General features: G+C 39.1%; 1 protein-coding gene across 1 annotated transcript in view; it reads left to right on the forward strand.

The window, feature by feature from the left end:
• Positions 1–17845, forward strand: part of DMGDH (dimethylglycine dehydrogenase) — a 77259-nt gene that overhangs the window by 5316 nt on the left and 54098 nt on the right. Inside the window, 4 exon segments of the mRNA XM_010364103.2 lie at positions 91–265; positions 8170–8268; positions 9750–9914; positions 12551–12755. Coding sequence (XP_010362405.1) covers positions 91–265; positions 8170–8268; positions 9750–9914; positions 12551–12755 — 644 coding nt within the window.

Below are 17845 nucleotides of genomic sequence, written 5' to 3' on the forward strand. Positions count from 1 at the left end.
GAGAAACAGGTAAGGGAAAGTGCATTAGTCAGGCCAGAACTAGAGCTGCCATAGCCGAGTAAAGTTCCCATTTAACTTTCCCTCTTCCAGAGAGGAAAAACCACCCTCATCTGCAGAGACGCAATGGAAAGACAGAGCAGAAACAGTGATAATTGGAGGTGGCTGTGTTGGTGTGAGTCTGGCTTATCACCTGGCCAAAGCAGGAATGAAGGATGTGGTCCTGCTGGAGAAATCAGAGCTCACGGCTGGATCTACCTGGCATGCAGTAAGAAAAGCACCCCAAACTGTCTGAAGGGTGGAATTGTGCATGAATATAGTCCATTTCCTTCCCGTTCACAACTCCCAACTGTGAGTTCTTTAGAGTGTGTTCCCTTTCAATAGGGTTGGAAGTGCAGTTGTAGTTTAACTGGTGTACTTGCAGATGACAACCAATATTTATGATGTCTTCATCTTGATCATATGGCTTCTGGATTCAAATCCCGGCTTTGCAATTTTCTACCCTTGTGACTTTTGGCAAGTTATGTAAGTTTCCATTTTCTGGTATCTTAATAGGAATATTAATAGTACTTACCTAATAGGATTGTGATGAAGATTGAGTTAACGTATAAAATTATTAAACACAAAGTATCGAATAATAAATGTTAGCTTTATATGGAGGGATACTGTCTGAGTGAGCCTGGATATGGGCCCAAGGTCTTTACCTACACTTCCCTCACCTGCATTCGGTGGTCCTTTTATTTATTTATGGTTTTATTTATTTTTATTTTTATTTTTATGTTTTTTGAGATGAAGTCTTGCTCTGTTCCCAGGCTGGAGTGCAGTGGTGCGATCTCAGCTCACTGCAACTTCTGTCTCCCAGGTTCAAGCGATTCTCTTGCCTCAGCCTCCCGAGTAGTTGGGACTACAGGTGCATACCACCACGACCAGCGAATTTTTGTATTTTTAGTAGAGACAGGGTTTCACCATGTTGGTCAGGCTGGTCTCGATCTCTTGACCTCGTGATCCGCCTGCCTTGGCCTCCCAAAGTGCTGGGATTGCAGGTGTGAACCACCGCGCCCAGCCTTATAATTTTATGCTGTGAGATGATAGTGTGGCCCCCTGAGGACTTGACTATGAGGACTGGAAAAGTGTGGCACAGCTTTTGTGTTACATAAGACACAAGGCCAAGTCAGTCTTGCATTCTTCATGGCATGCATAATTGTTCTAGGGCTGCACCATAATTGACTAGGCTTACCTGGAAAGCTGCTCAAGTAGATGAAGGGATTGACACTGCTGTCATATTGCCAAACCAGGGATTTCTGACATCAGCTCAGGATGGGAGAGGAAGTTTTTATGACTGCTGGTGCAGTTTTCTTTTGGGCAGCATTAGCCCCTGTTCATCATCCCGTTTCATCATTAGCCGTCCTCGGCCGAGAAGAGGTAACAAGAGGGAACCCTGCTTTGAGGGGCTTTTTGACATCTAGCATGTGCTCAAAGTATACGGTAGAGAGTTTAGCGTGAAAAGAGTTGCCTGCTTCCAGCTCAATCTGGGGGAGAGTGCTGCCCAGACTCAAAAGCCCAAAGACCTTGCCTTTGTGGAGCTCACATTCTGGTAGGGCGGACAGAAAACACACCCATCAATGCTACAGAGTAATCACCATGAACAAAAAGTAAAATACAAGCAAGGATGCAAAATAATGGAGGAGGAGAAGAAGGAGGTGCTAGGGAGGATGTTTCAAAGAGGTGACCTGCCAACAGAGACTGGGGAGCAGTGAGCCAGGGGGCCATGAGGCTATTCAGGAAAGGGCATTTAGGCAGGGAAATGTAGGCAAGTGGAAATATCCTTCGAGGGAGGGCTTACACCCTCTCACCACTTCTGAATTGTTACTGAAGGCGTATACTTTAATCTTTGAATGACTTATTTCTCACTTATACACTGATTTAATGTGGCCTGCATTTGATTTTATTACTATTATTATTATCATTATTTTTTGAGACAGGGTCTTTCTCTGTTGCCCAGGCTGGAGTGCAGTGGTGCAATCATAGCTCACCATAAGCACACACTCCTGGGCTCAAGCGATCCTCTCTGGTAGCTAGGATTATATAGGTGCGCACTACCATGCCCAGCTATTTTCTTAATATTTTTTAGAAATGGGAAAATATTTCCCATTTCTAAATGGGAAATATTTTAAATATTTTAAAATATTTTAAATATTTTAAAATATTTCCCAAAATGGGCTCACTATGTTGCCCAGGCTGGTCTTGAACTCCTGGCCTCAAATGATCCTCCAGCCTCAGCCTCCCAAGACTTTAGAATTACAGGCATGAGCCATCACACCGGGCCTGGCCTGCATTTTAGAAGAGGTTACAGGATTCCTTAAGATTTTGTTTCTTATGGTTTATTGTTTCTTTATGTTTAACATAATAAACATATGTTTATTTAACATAATAAACATATGTTTATAAACTTTATGTTTAACATAATAAACATATGTTTCATATGTTTCTTATGTTTCTTATTTATGATGTCTCATAAATAAAAAGCAACATACCCTTAATCTAAAAGTTAACTACGCAAAATATTTTTTTCTTAAACACAAAGATACCAAAGTGAGTGGGGAAAGGCATTATCCTGCTTTGCATACAGGGTATTAGGCTATGGTTTACAAAATGAGGATCCACGCAGTGTGAGTTCAAGGCAGAATCAGGCATCAGAAGCCAGGTTATTTGGCCCCCATGGAATAAAAGAGAGTTGTCCTAGGAAGTTGATTCTAGGGTTTTTTTTGCAAGTCAAAGATGCCTCCCTTTGAGCAGCAGTATGAAGAAATCCAACATATTAGGGTTTTTTTTTTTTGAGACAGAGTTTCACTCTGTCACCCAGGCTGGAGTGCACTGGCGTGATCATGACTCAATGCAGCCCCAACCTGCGGGACTCAAGCAATGCTCCCACATCAGCACCTGTAGCTGGGACCACAGGTGTGCACCACCACACCTTGCTAATTTTTAAAATTTTTTGTAGTGATGAGGTCTCCCTACATTGTCCAGGCTGGTCTCAAACTCCTGGGCTCAAGCAATCCTCCCACTTTAGCCTCTGAAAGTGAAGTGCTGGGATTATAGGCTTGAGCCACTGAGCCTGGTCACATTAAGAATTTTTTTTTTTTTTTTTTTTTTGAGACAGTCTCGCTCTGTTGCCAGGCTGAAGTACAGTGGTGTGATCTCAGCTCACGGCAACCTCTGCCTCCCAGGTTCAAGAGATTCTCCTGCCTTGGCCTCCCGAGTAGCTGGGACTACAGGTGCGTACCACCATACCCAGCTAATTTTTGTATTTTTAGCAGAGACGAAGTTTTAGCATGTTGGCCAGGATGGTCTCAATCTCTTGACCTCATGATCTGCCCTCCTCGGCCTCCCAAAGTGCTGGGATTACAGGTGTGAGCCACCGTGCCCAGCTGATACTAGGAATTTTTAACACAGAGATATTTGTGGAGTAGATCTGAGAATAAGGAAGGTTGCAGAGCCAGCTAACAGGGGCAGACTATAAAAATAAAGGCAGTTTCCCTGAAACATGATATGTGCTCCATGAGAGAAGTGACTAAAGAGTGTGGGAATTAAATGCTTGGAGAGGAAAGTACGCCTGCAAAGTGAATCTTCTAAATGGAATCACAAAACCATAAGGTTTTAACAAGACTGCTTTGTCAGCTCATGATACACCTAATAGTATAGAGCATTTCATGTGGATGCAGGGAAACAAGAGAGGATGGAGTAAGAAGGAGGTTTGGAGCTCGGGATCCCCAGGAGGGGCTGCCCCTTGGGATGGCACCAAAGCAGATGTTTGGAGAGCTGAGGACTAAAGATTCAGGATGAACCATTTGGGGTGTAGGAGGCAATATAAGAACTTTCCATTTGTTTTTGTCTGCAAATATAAGAAATAATTTAAGCTTTACTGATACTTATCAATAGCCCTCACATTTGATGTGGACGATGTGTTGCGTATGATTTCAAGGTTGCCTACGCGGGAGGTTGGCACTTCCTGGTGGGAGTGTCCTCATTCTTTCTCTTGTCTTCCGTGTACCATGACATAGTGCAGATTTCATGCTCTAGAATATCACCGCTGTGATTAGCTTTATAGAAACAGGGCTTTAAAATAATATAATGTGTGATGAAAGGGAGAGGGGTGAACTTTAGAGTGTTGTATTACATAGAGGTTTGCTGGTTATCCACTAGCAGTAGCTAAAAGAGTTGTGAATGCAAATGGCTGCCAGTCATTTCTACATAGCAGATGATATATTAAAAAAATAGTGCAGCCTGTCCCTTCACAGCAAAAGTGATGCTTTGAGTAAGTGAGAAATAATTGCCTTTTGCAAAATAGTCCTGTTGGGAAGAGAGCATTTTGAAAAGGGATGTTTGGAAATGTTGGTATTATTATTAGGTTTTCTGCCCCACAATGATATGTATCGCATAGAAAAACTCTCATATATGTGAGAAATACATTTTTAGCCCATTTCAAATTTTTTCTAAATGAGGAGTTTCAATAGGATTTGTTCCTATTTACTTAAAATACAAAAAATGCGATACCTTCCAACTAGTTTGTAACAACTGGCAGACACGAGAACATGAAATGTCATAGTCAAATGTGAAGAGAAACCTTCATATGAGTGTTGACTGAGGCGGAGGAAGGGGTGTCAGCATGCAGAGACCCAGCCAGTCGTGCCCTTCTCTCACTTGGGTCTGTGCATCACTGAGCGGTGTCTTCTGCAGCTATACAGCCATTAAAAGCAGTCTCAAAATAATGTAAAGCCAGAACCAGGCTTTCACATTGCTGTCTTACAAATGTTAATGTAGCACAGATATTCTAATAATGACATGTGTTAATCACATAGCTCTTGCTATAGTGTTCTTAATAAGCTTCATATGCAAAAACTTTTCTACACAATATATAAAATAAAAAGTGTTTTGAGTACTTCACTTATTCTAAGTTTTTTTTTGTGTTTATGATCTCTATTAATATTTAGTATCACATGTAAGGAAAGAAATACACGTATTTTAGTGGTTATGTTCAAAACTTTGTACTGGGTGTAAATGTATGAGTGAAAGATTTGGAACCACTGGAATATAGGTTGGTTTGACATCGGTCACTGGACTTTTTGAGGTAGTTGAGGCTCATGAGATGGGGGAGGGTTGTTAAAGAGATAGGGGAAGTACTAGTTAGCATCCATTATGCTATCCATTATTTAGCATCCAGTGGTGAATTTTCTAACTCCATCATTCCTTTTATACTAATTAATTGTCAGTCTAAGGAAGAGCTTTACATTCTCCTCTATTTATTTATTTATTTATCTCAATGAAGATTTATAAATTCTTAATTTATTTAAAGGGTTGTATTCTTAATGATTACATCTCTGTTTCATCTTCCCTTCCTTATCTTCCCCACCAACTGCAATCACTGTTTCCAAACGATAGCTAAACTCCTTTCCCATGACGTCCGTGACCTTTCTAGTATCTTCTCTTTCCCGAGTTTCACAGCTACTATGTGTCTGGGACTCAATCATTTACCCGTGATTTAATTGTTTCATGTATGAAACTTTCATAACCTCAATCAGACTATAAAATCCTGAGTGATAAGAATAATGTTTTCTCCTTCTTTCAGACTTCTCATTTAATATGTCCTTGTTGAAGTCACAGAAGAGAAAAACATTGTGCCATCTTCATATTCAAGTCTGGCACTTAAATTAAAAGATATCATGTGTGATGTCACTTTCAAATAACTTAAATAGAAGCACTAATATGGGTAGCCCCAAATTTTAAACAGATTTTAAAAGCCAATATATAAAAGAAAGGGTATAAAAATTAAATAATTTTTATGTCTGAGTGAGAAAATTGAGTCCATATCTTATTTCTGACTATCGCAGCAGCAAGGAAAAGAAGGTAGTGTGAATTGTTTAGTAGAACTGGGTATACCGTTGCAGTAAGGGAGACTAACTTTTCCTTGACAACGAATTTCTAAAAGAATTTGTTACCTACACCAAGTACATTGGTCTAAATGTCTTCAGTAAGAGTTTTTGAAAAATGAACCAATGTGACCTTTTCAAGTGAAAGAGAATTAACTTAAAATTTCTGGAGTGAGGGAGAAGAGGATTGTGTCATGTAGATAGATAATTTTCCAGTGGTCTAGCTTAACCTAGGTATGAAGCTTAGAGGATCTTGAGGAGTGGATGGTGATCAATACCCTAGGCTAGTGCTTGTGATGACCAGATTTCTCAACTGACAATATATATTGCCAGTTTTATATAGGACATATATATAGGACATATGTTGAAGACAAAATGGGGGTCACCAGCAGATACCTGAAGGCCTGGGATTCTCTATTATTGAACCAGGAAAGTTTGCATGCACACTGGATACCAACATGTTAAAGCAGCAGGGCATGTTTGGCCGTGAAGTTTAAGAGCTTGGCTTACAGATGCATTGTAATGGAATCCCTTCTCTGCTTCCACATGGAGCTGTGCTACTGGATGACCTGTAAGCTGGGCCAGGATTTTTCTAAAAAAAAAAAAAATATATATATATATATATATATTTTTGTATGTATGTATATATATATATATCAGCCATGGGTATGTCCAGATGCTTGAACAAGTACTGGATGGAAGCCCCAGGATTTTGGTTATAAAGGATGATTGACAAACTTTAATGGAGTATTTGAGTGCAGGAGGATCAGATGCTCACCACTACCATAGAAGTACCTTATCAATACTTATAAGTAGATTTTACTGTGAACAGATTGTGTTCTGATGAGCTTTCCAGAATAAATTAGCTGCCCAGTGAGGCCCCAGACACTCGAGTGAAACTGCTTCATGTAATTGCTTAGAATTCTTTGTCTGGATTCCACATTACATCTGCCAGATTTGAGAAAAGGGGGTTTTAGTGTAGCTAATGTTTAGATACTTTTTTCTCTGAGAATAATCAATCAATATTATTCAACAAAGATTTTCAGTGTACCACCTATGTGCTCATCAAACAGGTTAAGCTTTGACAAAAGTCTATTCACCTATTCATCAGGCTCTAGTGATAAGGAATTTTCTAGTTCTTAAATTTTACAATTTCAGGAAAGGGCCAGGAGGGCTGCTCCATTTAAGAGAAGGGTGGAGGCTGGATCAAAGAAGATCCTATGCTAGTCCATGGTCCTTCTGCTTAAGGGAACACACACATGGTTTTCCGGCTTGAGTCCACATTGTATGCCATTCACACATTACTTTTTTTGTTGTTGTTTTTTGAGACAGAGTCTCACTCTGTGACCCAGGCTGGAGTACAATGGCGTGATCTTGGCTCACTGCAACCTCTGCCTCCCAGGTTCAAGTAATTCTCCTGCCTCAGCCTCCCAAGTAGCTGGGATTGCAGGCACGCACCACCATGCCTGGCTAATTTTTTGTATCTTTAGTAGAGATGGGGTTTCTCCATGTTGGCCAGGCTCATCTTGAACTCCTGACCTCAGGTAATCCACCCACCTCAGCCTCCCAAAGTGCTGGGATTACAGGCGTGAGCCACCGCACCTGGCCTCCCCAACACTTTTATTGATTGATTGATTGATTGATTGAGATGGAGTTTCGCTCTTTTGCCCAGGCTGGAGTGCAGTGGCATGATCTTGGCTCACTGCAACCTCTGCCTTTTAGTTTCAAGCAATTCTGCTGCCTCAGCCTCCTGAGTAGCTGGGATTATAGGCTCCCGTCACCATGCACAACTAATTTTTGTATTTTTAATAGAGACAGGGTTTCACCATGTTGGCCAGGCTGGTCTCAAACTCCTGACCTCGTGATCTGCCCATCTTGGCCTCCCAACATACTTTTCTATATAGTCATATATACGACTATATAGCATACAGTCCTAAACCTTCCATCTAAATCATCCCATTTCTGAATCTCTGTACAATGCTCTCCATGTTAGCTTTTAGGGACTTAACATGTATGTTTGTTGGCTGGCTCTCACCTTACTCACGTAGTTCACATTGCTTCTTAAAACCTGTCATGAGTCTTATGCTCTGGTGTGCTCAAACTGGTGCTGATGTGTTCTCATTCCAAAGGACTGGCTGGTGCTTCTCAGTTTCTTTCCAGCATTAAATTATTGCTTTACACATAAACTGTCAACTTTTGAGAATGTTAATTTTTTTCAGTATTTTGTTTCCTCTCTGCTTTTAAGGCAGGTTTAACAACTTACTTTCATCCTGGAATAAACTTGAAGAAAATACATTATGATAGCATCAAACTTTATGAGAAACTGGAAGAAGAAACTGGGCAGGTAAAGGCATTTAACTTGAATCTGTTATGTCGGCCTCTCAGAAACATGTAAGATTTCTGAAGGATTTTGATGCATCATTGTGTATGACTGTGTGAAGTGCCTGATGTAGTAGAGGAATATGATGAGAGCTTAAGGTAAGAACCTCTAGAGTTTCCTTTAAAATCAACTTAATTTCTCAAAGTGTATTATTCATGTCATGAACCGTTCTTTATTTTTTAAATGAAGAAAGAATAAAAAGCAGCTTTCAAACGTATCTTTAGCCAGTTACTATATCTAGAAACTAAGAAATCGGAGTCTTTCAGCAATTGCATTGCTAAGGATCTGACAATGGAATGTACCAGATTGTTGCGTGCCTTTGAACAGTACTTCATTAAAAGCTCCTCACTTTCATGTTTATCCCTTCTCATATTTGCTCATACTCTCAAAATAAAATGGCAGGCAAAATAATATCCATAGGCTAAGACTGAGTTCTGCTCAAATTTTCCATGTCACTTCCCTTGCCTAAACCATCCAATGGCTCCCCACAGTCTACTGGACAAAGCCAAAGGATTAGCATGGCCTTAGGAACATGACCTTTGTCAACTGACCTCTGCCTGCTGTCCCAACAGTTTCTTTTGCCACTCTTCCCTCTGCTTATCTGCTTCAGCTACTCTCAATAACATATAGTTTTGGAATGCGCTGAGCTCTCTCAAATCACGGCTTTTTGTTTGTGTTGTGTTTTGTTCTGTTTTCTGCTGCTTCCTCTGAAACAACATACCCCCTGGCCCCATCTTCAGCATCCACCTTCCCCCGGGTAACCCCCTTTGAGAAGCCTTCCTTGACTTTTCCTGCCTGCTAGGCAGGTCAAAGCTGGAGGTCCCATCTCTTGGTTCTCAGAGCATTTGTGCACACTTCTCTTATAACTTGAATCTCTCTCTATTGTAATTATTGATTTACTTGTTGATCCTCCCAAAAGTAACTTGAGGGCAAGGGCTATATCTTTTATCTCTGTAACTGAGTGTTTGGCAAACTGAAGGACTTTAATAAATGTTAAATGAATGTTTAATTCAATTCAGACAATCTAAGCATTGTAACATTTTGATTCTACGTAACCTCTCCTTAAATTTTTTGTCTTTCTCTTTTTCATACAGTTTTTTTTCACTCTGTACGTTAATACTCGTTCCATGCTACTATGATTTTGCATTTAGCTGTCTGTCTTCAACTGTGGGGTATAAATGCCACTTAGGCAGAGTCTTTACCTTTCTTGTTCACTCCGACATCTATGGGGCTTAGAATGGTGCCTGACACCGAAGAGGCACTTAGTAAATATGGTAATTGCTGAATAAGTGTCTTTTAATAAGATGCAAATATTTTAATAGTTATTTCTTTTGCTCATAATAAATCTTTTTGTACAGCTGCATTTTTATTATACTGGAGCAGAACCATGTTTGAGTACCAAATAATGACTCATTTATATGTTTTTATTGGAATTATTGTCACAGGTGGTGGGATTCCATCAGCCAGGTAGTATCAGACTTGCTACCACCCCTGTAAGGGTAGATGAATTTAAATATCAAATGACTCGGACTGGCTGGCATGCAACAGAACAGTATATCATTGAACCTGAAAAAATTCAAGAGATGTTCCCTTTACTCAACATGAATAAGGTATTTATCTTAAAGGCATTTTTACCATTTGTTGACTTAAGTAAAAATTAGAAAAAGTTATTAAGAAGTTAACTAAAAACAGAAAACTTTGTATATACATTTTAAATGTGGCAAAATCATGTGATTAATTTTGGAATTTGGGTAATTTACAAGGTGGGCTGTTATATACAGTAAATGATATATAAAAAGGTAATGATAAATCTTGTTTTTCACCTATGACAATTGATTAAACATTTTCAATACCTTTCCATTATTGTGTTCCCCAGATCTAAGGGTTTCCATACACAAATCTTCTGTTTGAGAACACAGGGAGAATGATAACCTGATATGATAAATGTCTAGAAAGACTGTGGTATTAAAATGTTTTAAAAATCAAATTAAGAAATGCCATGGTACATTGCTTTACAAATATCACCTAGCTTATAGCTGTACTGTCCTTACAGACTCTGTGCCAGGTACAGATCTAGATTTATACCGCATTTGCCTGAGATAATCTACTTGACATGAAATTTAGTGTTTTTTCCTACTGGGTAATAATTCCTTTTGAATAATAATAACAATGACTAACACTTACTATAGCACGTATTTATGTACCAGTTAGTATGCTAAGTCCTTACATGCATAATTTCATGTAATCGTCACAATAATAGTATGAGGCAGGCCAGAGGCCATGGCTCACTCCTGTAATCCCAGCATGTGGGAAGGCCAAGGTGGGGGCATTGCTTGAGGCCAGGAGTTCAAGATCAGCCTAGGCAACATACTGAGACCTCGTCTCTACAAACTCACACACACACACAAAATTAGCTGACTGTGGGGTAGTAGGACTCCATCTGTAGTCCTAGCTACTTGGGAGGCTGAGGCAAGAGGATCTCTTGAGCCTAGGAGTTTGAGGTTATAGTGAGCTATGATTACATTACTTTACTCCAGCCTAGGGAATGAAGTGACAGCCTGTCTCTAAAATTTAAAAAATAAAAATAAAAAAATTCTATCTATATCTGTGTTATGTGGTATATATTATTGTTAAACAAGAAATTTTAGCTTAGACAGTTTACATAGTGAATCCAAGCTCATTCACTGGAAAGAGCTGGAGTGGAGATTTGAACCCAGGCTCTCTGACTCCCTTGCATTATACATACTGCCCAAGTGTATTAGATGGGGCTGTTGGGGAAACACATGCTTGTTTCCCTGCTGGTGACCACTGCAGTGGTTCCAGTCTCTGAAGGTTCATATCATTGACCTGGGCGCTAGGGTTGTTGGCCTTTGCGAGTCTTCACAGGCTGCTGGCACTCCCTTGTCTGTAGTTGTGTGTGATACCAGTGTGATGGCAGATTGGTGTTGCACTACATTGTCTGCATTGAAATTTTACCTCCACTACCAGTAAGGATATACTTATATTTGTTTATATGTCAATCTTGAATGCTTTGCTGGAACTCCTCACTATCATGAATTTTTCTCAAGGGCATTCATTAAGCAATGGGAATATCTGTGAAGGGTATTCTCTGCATCTGGGAGAGGGTACCAAACCAAATGGATGTGGAATCACTACAATGAGGTCATATCCATTATAAAACACCTGTGTGACATTTGAAAGTCTTTAGAAATGTGAATTCCCTTAAAATAGAAAGTCCTTTGTACAAGACCTATAATAAATGAAAGGATTGAATTCGTAATCAAAAACTTCCCATGAAGAAAACCCCAGGCCTGGATGACTTCACTAGTTAATTTTACCAGATATTTAGAGAAGACTTAATACCAATCTCTCTCAACCTCTTCCAAAATAGAAGAAAAGTGAATGCCTCTCAACTCATTCTATGAGGCCAGTATTGTCCTGATAACAAAATCAGACAAACTCATCCCCCCAAAAAGAAAGACTGGTATCCATTTTGAACATAGATACAAAAATCTTCAACAAAATACTAGCAAACTGAATTCAGCAACATATAAAACAGATTATACAGTATGACCAAATGGAATGTATTCCAGGAATGCAGGGTTGGTTTAGCATCTAAAAATTAATCAGTGGAACAATACTACATTAATAGAATAAAGGACAAACTACACAATTATGTCAATAGATACAGAAAAGACATTTGACAAAAGCTCCTTGCTTGTATTTGGTGCTCAGCCAATTTTTGTTGAATAGATGAGACCTGTATATAATATTTCACTGATCATTCTATGAACCTATCCCATCTGAGTTTCATTCTTCTTTGTTCTCCCACAGTACCTTGCCTGAAGGCCTAAAACAAAGTAGATATTCAATGATTAATTGCTGAATTATTGAATCAAACATAAATTTCCTGACACCAGATATATTATTTAACCTGTAATTTATTAACAGTATTAAACAATTAAATATAAATTATAATTGATATATAAACTGGAATTAGATTTGGCTTCAAATGTCAGAAACCAAAATAAGGTGTAAACAAGAAAGAGGTTTATTTCTCTTTCTTTTCAGCAGTCCAGGACTTGAATGGTGGCTTTTTCATGAAGTCTTCAGGGATCCAGTTACTTTCCAGATCAAGAAACAATTTTAATGTCCAGTTTTACTAAACGTTTGCTAGCAGGATGTATTTTTACTGAGTAATAAGTATATATTTGTTTGTATATTGACTCTGCTATGATTGATTTAGGTTTTAGCTGGATTGTATAATCCTGGAGATGGTCACATTGATCCTTATTCTCTAACTATGGCCCTGGCTGCTGGGGCTAGGAAATATGGTGCCCTTTTAAAATATCCTGCACCAGTAACTTCTCTGAAAGCCAGGTCAGATGGAACATGGGACGTTGAAACACCACAGGGGTCTATGAGAGCAAATAGAATTGTGAATGCTGCAGGTAAGCATATCGTTTTTTTTTGAAATTTCTATTTTTTTAAGTGCCAAAGAAAGAAGATATTTAGCCATAATGTTTCATACTATGGATGTTGTCATGAAGCACTGTGATGCTCCCAAATTAAACATTTTGTCTGTTTCTAAGTGACAAAGCCCTTCCTCCATCACTTTGCTCTTGGTGGATGCGCTAACACTCTGTCCTTGGTTATCCATAAAAAGTTGCTTATTTCCTCCATTCTGCATTTTATTTTGCTCCAGATTGTGTTTTTCCAAATTATGCTGCTTTTTCCTTCCTGTGTTCACTGTTTCTGTATATGAATAACCAAATTCTAGTGTTGAAGTTCATAAGCATCCTTTTTGTGTCCAGTTTGCTTTTTAGGGCAGATTTGATCATTTGGGTTCTATCTCATCCATTTCTGATGACTTTTGACTAGTTGAAAAAGTTTTTAAACCCTTTTCCTTCTAGAACATTATTAAACATATTTTATAATCTTCTCTTTTGGTTGTTCTGTTACAGTTTGGACTCAGAGTAGTGAAGCCAAAAGGGATATTTGGGATAATCCAACAACACACTCATTTTCATTTGCAGAGGCAAAGTCCAAAAGGGTCATGTTACTTGGCCAAGTGGCCACTGATCGTTATGTCAGAGCCAGGACTGGCATCTGGCCTTTTGATTCTTGAGTTAATACACTTTCGAATAGGTGGATTGCATGTCAAGTCATTTTGAACTATCACACATGCAAAATAAATTATAGTGAAAATACTTGTGCATTCTAAACTGGGATAATAGTTTATATTTTCCTATGGTTTATAATGTTTACTTTAAAACCTAAAATAAGCATGAGGCAGTGACTGATTTTCTTTGAGAATGAAAATAATCTTTATTATTTATCTGATCAAATGATATCCCATGAGGACAAGCCAGAAACCCATACCCTTATGATTCTTTTCTCTGTATTGTAACTTTTGAGATATATATATATATATATATATACATAAAATATGTTATATATATATATTTTGAGATGAAGTTTTGCTCTTGTCCCCCAGGCTGGAGCACAATGGTGCAATCTCAGCTCACTGCAACCTCCACCTCCCGGTTTCAAGTGATTCTCCTGTCTCAGCCTCCTGAGTGGCAGGGATTACAGGCACCTGCCACCATGCCCGGCTAATTTTTGTATTTTTAGTAGAGACGGGGTTTCAGCATGTTGCCCAGGCTGGTCTCAAACTCCTGACCTCAGGTGATTCACCTGCCTCTGCCTCCAAAAGTGCTGGGATTACAGACATGAGCCACAGTGTCCAGCCAATTGATATAATTTTTTAACAAAGCATTTTTGGTGGTCCTAGAGACAAAGTCATGTCTTCAATATTTAAGTCTAAATTAGTTATTTCCAAATTATCTTACCCATGCCTCCTATTTGAAAAGCAATAAAATATCATGCTTTCTTTAATATAATTTGAAATTTGCAATAATATAAAATAACTTGCCTAAAAAGTAAGAGCAGTGGTATAATACAACATTGCATTGTTTTTGAGCCTCACTTTCCCTCCAGTCTCCATCTGACACTATACTCTCTTAATGCCCTTAGGAATCTCTGGTCTAAATTCTGTCAGAAAACTTAAGGCAATGAAATAATTCTGACTTTTTTCTAAGTAGCGAGGATTCTTTGTAATTTTGCAACTTTTTCTATAGTCTCATGAATTCAGGCCCTAAAAACATTTGACTGTTTTCATCATGATAGCAAATACTAAAGTAACATACTGAGACTTCCACATCCAGCACCTGTGGCAGACATTGCTAATCAATCACTACACTCATTTCAGATGGGCTTGGACAAAGCCCCACCATTTTTCTCAACACAGTACTTTAGGCAATCATACATTCCTTTTTTTTTTTTTTTTTTTTTTTTTTTTTTTTTTTTTTTTTTTTTGAGACGGAGTCTTGCTCTGCCACCCAGGCTGGAGTGCAGTGGCCGGATCTCAGCTCACTGCAAGCTCCGCCTCCCGGGTTCACGCCATTCTCCTGTCTCAGCCTCCCGAGTAGCTGGGACTACAGGCGCCCGCCTCATCGCCCGGCTAGTTTTTTGTATTTTTTAGTAGAGACGGGGTTTCACCGTATTAGCCAGGATGGTCTCGATCTCCTGACCTCATGATCCACCCGTCTCGGCCTCCCAAAGTGCTGGGATTACAGGCTTGAGCCACCGCGCCCGGCCAAATCATACATTCCTGATTGATATTTTGAGAAATAACATAGAAGACCTTAATTTAACACATTTATCCATTGTTTTCCTAAAATGGATCAACATACATACATAATGAGTTGTCATTGTAATACTTTTTTTTTTCTAAACCACATACTGTAACAAATAAGGAATCACTGAGGAGGAAGACTGAATGATCTCCAAAGAGATCTGACCTAAACCCATAACACTAGTTACCAGATGAAGCTTTCTCTGCAGCTGTGAAATCTTGTGGGGTGATGGGGTGCAGGAGGGCAGGGAAAGGAGGTCCTTGAGAACAGCTGTCTCATGCTGGCCTGGAAAACAAGTCCCTGGAATTAGGACAGAGTTGCCCTGCATGGAGTGGTAATGTCTCCCTCTTTCCTTTGTTCTTGTGCTTTTTGCCTAGCCACTTCTACTCCCTTTTCCTAGTAACTCCAGGCAGCTCCTTGCTGAAACTTGTGGGAAGTAACTTATCTCAATTCTTTATCTCATTCAGATCAGACCTCTGCTCCCTAATCTTTTTTTTTTTTTTTTTCTTTTTCTCTTCCATCTCTTTTCTTCCACTGGGTAAAAGTTACCAAGAAAATCTAACTGATTACATATTAGCAGTCCACAGGAGGTGTGGAGGGGTGTGTGTGTGTGTGTGTGTGTGTGTGTGTGTGTTTAATTATCTGTAAGTCTGTTTTCAAAAAATCTTTATTTAAAGCATAGAAGATCCCCCAAAGGGTAAGCCTCAGTAATTGGGAACAAAAGTTTGGATATGCTCCCTTCTGGAACTGAAGCTAACAAAGATCAATTTTATGAATAAAAGCAACCATCTGCAGTAGGCATCATGTTATAATAAAATGAGTGGAGAGTGTGTGGCTGGTGGAATGTTTCTCACAGTTTCTCAGTGACCAGAGTATCTCCCAAATTCGGGCAAGGCCCTCAGACCAGCACTGAAATCTGATTCAAGGAACCAGGATATGGACTTAGAAATACAACCAAAGTGAAAAAGAGGTAAAGGCTGCTGGGTCTGCAGGGTATCCATAAAAAGAAAAGTCTAAGAGTAAAAATTTGTCAGCTGATGTGTTTCTGGCATTGTCCATGGCAGTGGTGCTCTGTGGCCCAGAGACATAGACATTGCCAACTGAGTGACTTGGGTAAGTTACTTATGTGTAAAATGGGCATAATATCCCCCATCTTGAAAAGTTATTATGGGCAGTAAATAAGCTAATAATGTCAAGTACCCAGCACAGGGCTCACCAGGTAGAAAGCAGTAAAAAAATTAGGTAATTATTATGATCATTGCAATTATTTCCTTCATATTCCATGCCCTAGTCTGGGAGACACTAGCATCAGGTTATGATAGCTTCTTGGTACCAGATTTAAGACTGCTCAACTGCTTTGTTTTCCAATTTACTAGCAGAGTGGGTGTAGAATCCAGCACTGATTCTGCTGATAAGTTGACTTCCCAAAGAGCTTGGTTATCAAACTAGTGTGCATAAGAATCACCTTGGGAAGTTTCCCAAGCTTCAAAAAGATTCTAATTCAGGTGGTCTGGGTAGGTTCTCAGAAGCTGCATTTTAAATAACTACTCCAGGTGCTATACTGTCTGTACTAGATGATCTGCAAGAAAATCTTTAAAGAAACACTATTGTGTAGGTGTTTCTACAGGAGACAGAATATAATGACTGTATTCTGAGCTAGCAGAACTGGGGAAGTTTCTGATGCTTCCGACCTCTTGATGGGCAGTAGTCTAACTTGCCTTTAGTTACCGAAGCTTTCCAAATTGGCTTCACGCTACCCTTTCACTCAGGTGCAGCTCAGGGACGCGGGCGGGTACCAGTTATTATGATGCAGGCTTTTTCTCCACGTGGTATTGAACGTTTCTCTTGACCTCATTTCCAATTGACTCATTAAATCTGAGATAACTTTGTAAACTTTACTTAAGAGTTTTCCTAACATGGCAAATCAGAAATGTGATTGGGTTATGCTCACATGAAGTTCAGTGTTCAGCCAAAAAGACTTGCTTAATTGTGTCTGATACTCTGCATTAAAGCATGAGGCCATCACTGTCATCATATAAACCATCTAGTAGACGTAAACTTGTCCGTGAACCTTCAGCCTGCATTTTAACCTCATTTTTATTAATCACTGCATTTTTAAAAAATGGAAGCCCTTTCCAGTAGTCATTTTTAATTGACTCTTCGCTTCAGTTGTTTTTCAGGTGATAATGATAGATTTTAGAATGAATCTTCTACACTTGTCTCTCTTCCCTTGGACTTAGTGGGTGAGTGATCAGGCAGGAGTTGAAGTGTAACTCTAGCTAGATTTAGGTTAATTTGACGTATAGAAGAAGAGAATGCTAAAGACACCAGCCCCATAGATGTCTATGGGTAAAACAGCTTGCTATGGGATTTGAAGTAATATAGTGATATGATACTTCTATATACATTTCTAGTTTATATTAATGATGAATTGCATTAATAAGCAAGCAATTGGACTCAGAAATTCATAAATATGTTTGAATAGGACAGAATTTATTTTTTCAATTTATGTTTTTAATTGAAACAAATATATTGAGGATATTGTAGCAGTTTGAATTGCTAGGCTAAATATTTTGATTTTTGTATATTCAAAAAATGTTCTAGTATATGTAACTAGAATATGTGGCTTTGCTATATTTTTGTATACAGTCCAGACATTGGTAATTCATATCTTCCTACTAGCAAGAGTAAATTAAGTCTCAAAATTACTAAAAGACCAACATGCCTGTACTTGGGGAGACTGAGTTGGGCAGATTGCTTGAGCCCAGGAGTTCAAGACCAGCCTGGGCAACATGGCAAAACCCTGTCTCCATAAAAGATACAAAATTAGCCAGGTGTGGTGA

The sequence above is a fragment of the Rhinopithecus roxellana genome, chromosome 3 (assembly GCF_007565055.1).
Source record: "Rhinopithecus roxellana isolate Shanxi Qingling chromosome 3, ASM756505v1, whole genome shotgun sequence".
Classification (NCBI taxonomy): Eukaryota; Metazoa; Chordata; class Mammalia; order Primates; family Cercopithecidae; genus Rhinopithecus; species Rhinopithecus roxellana.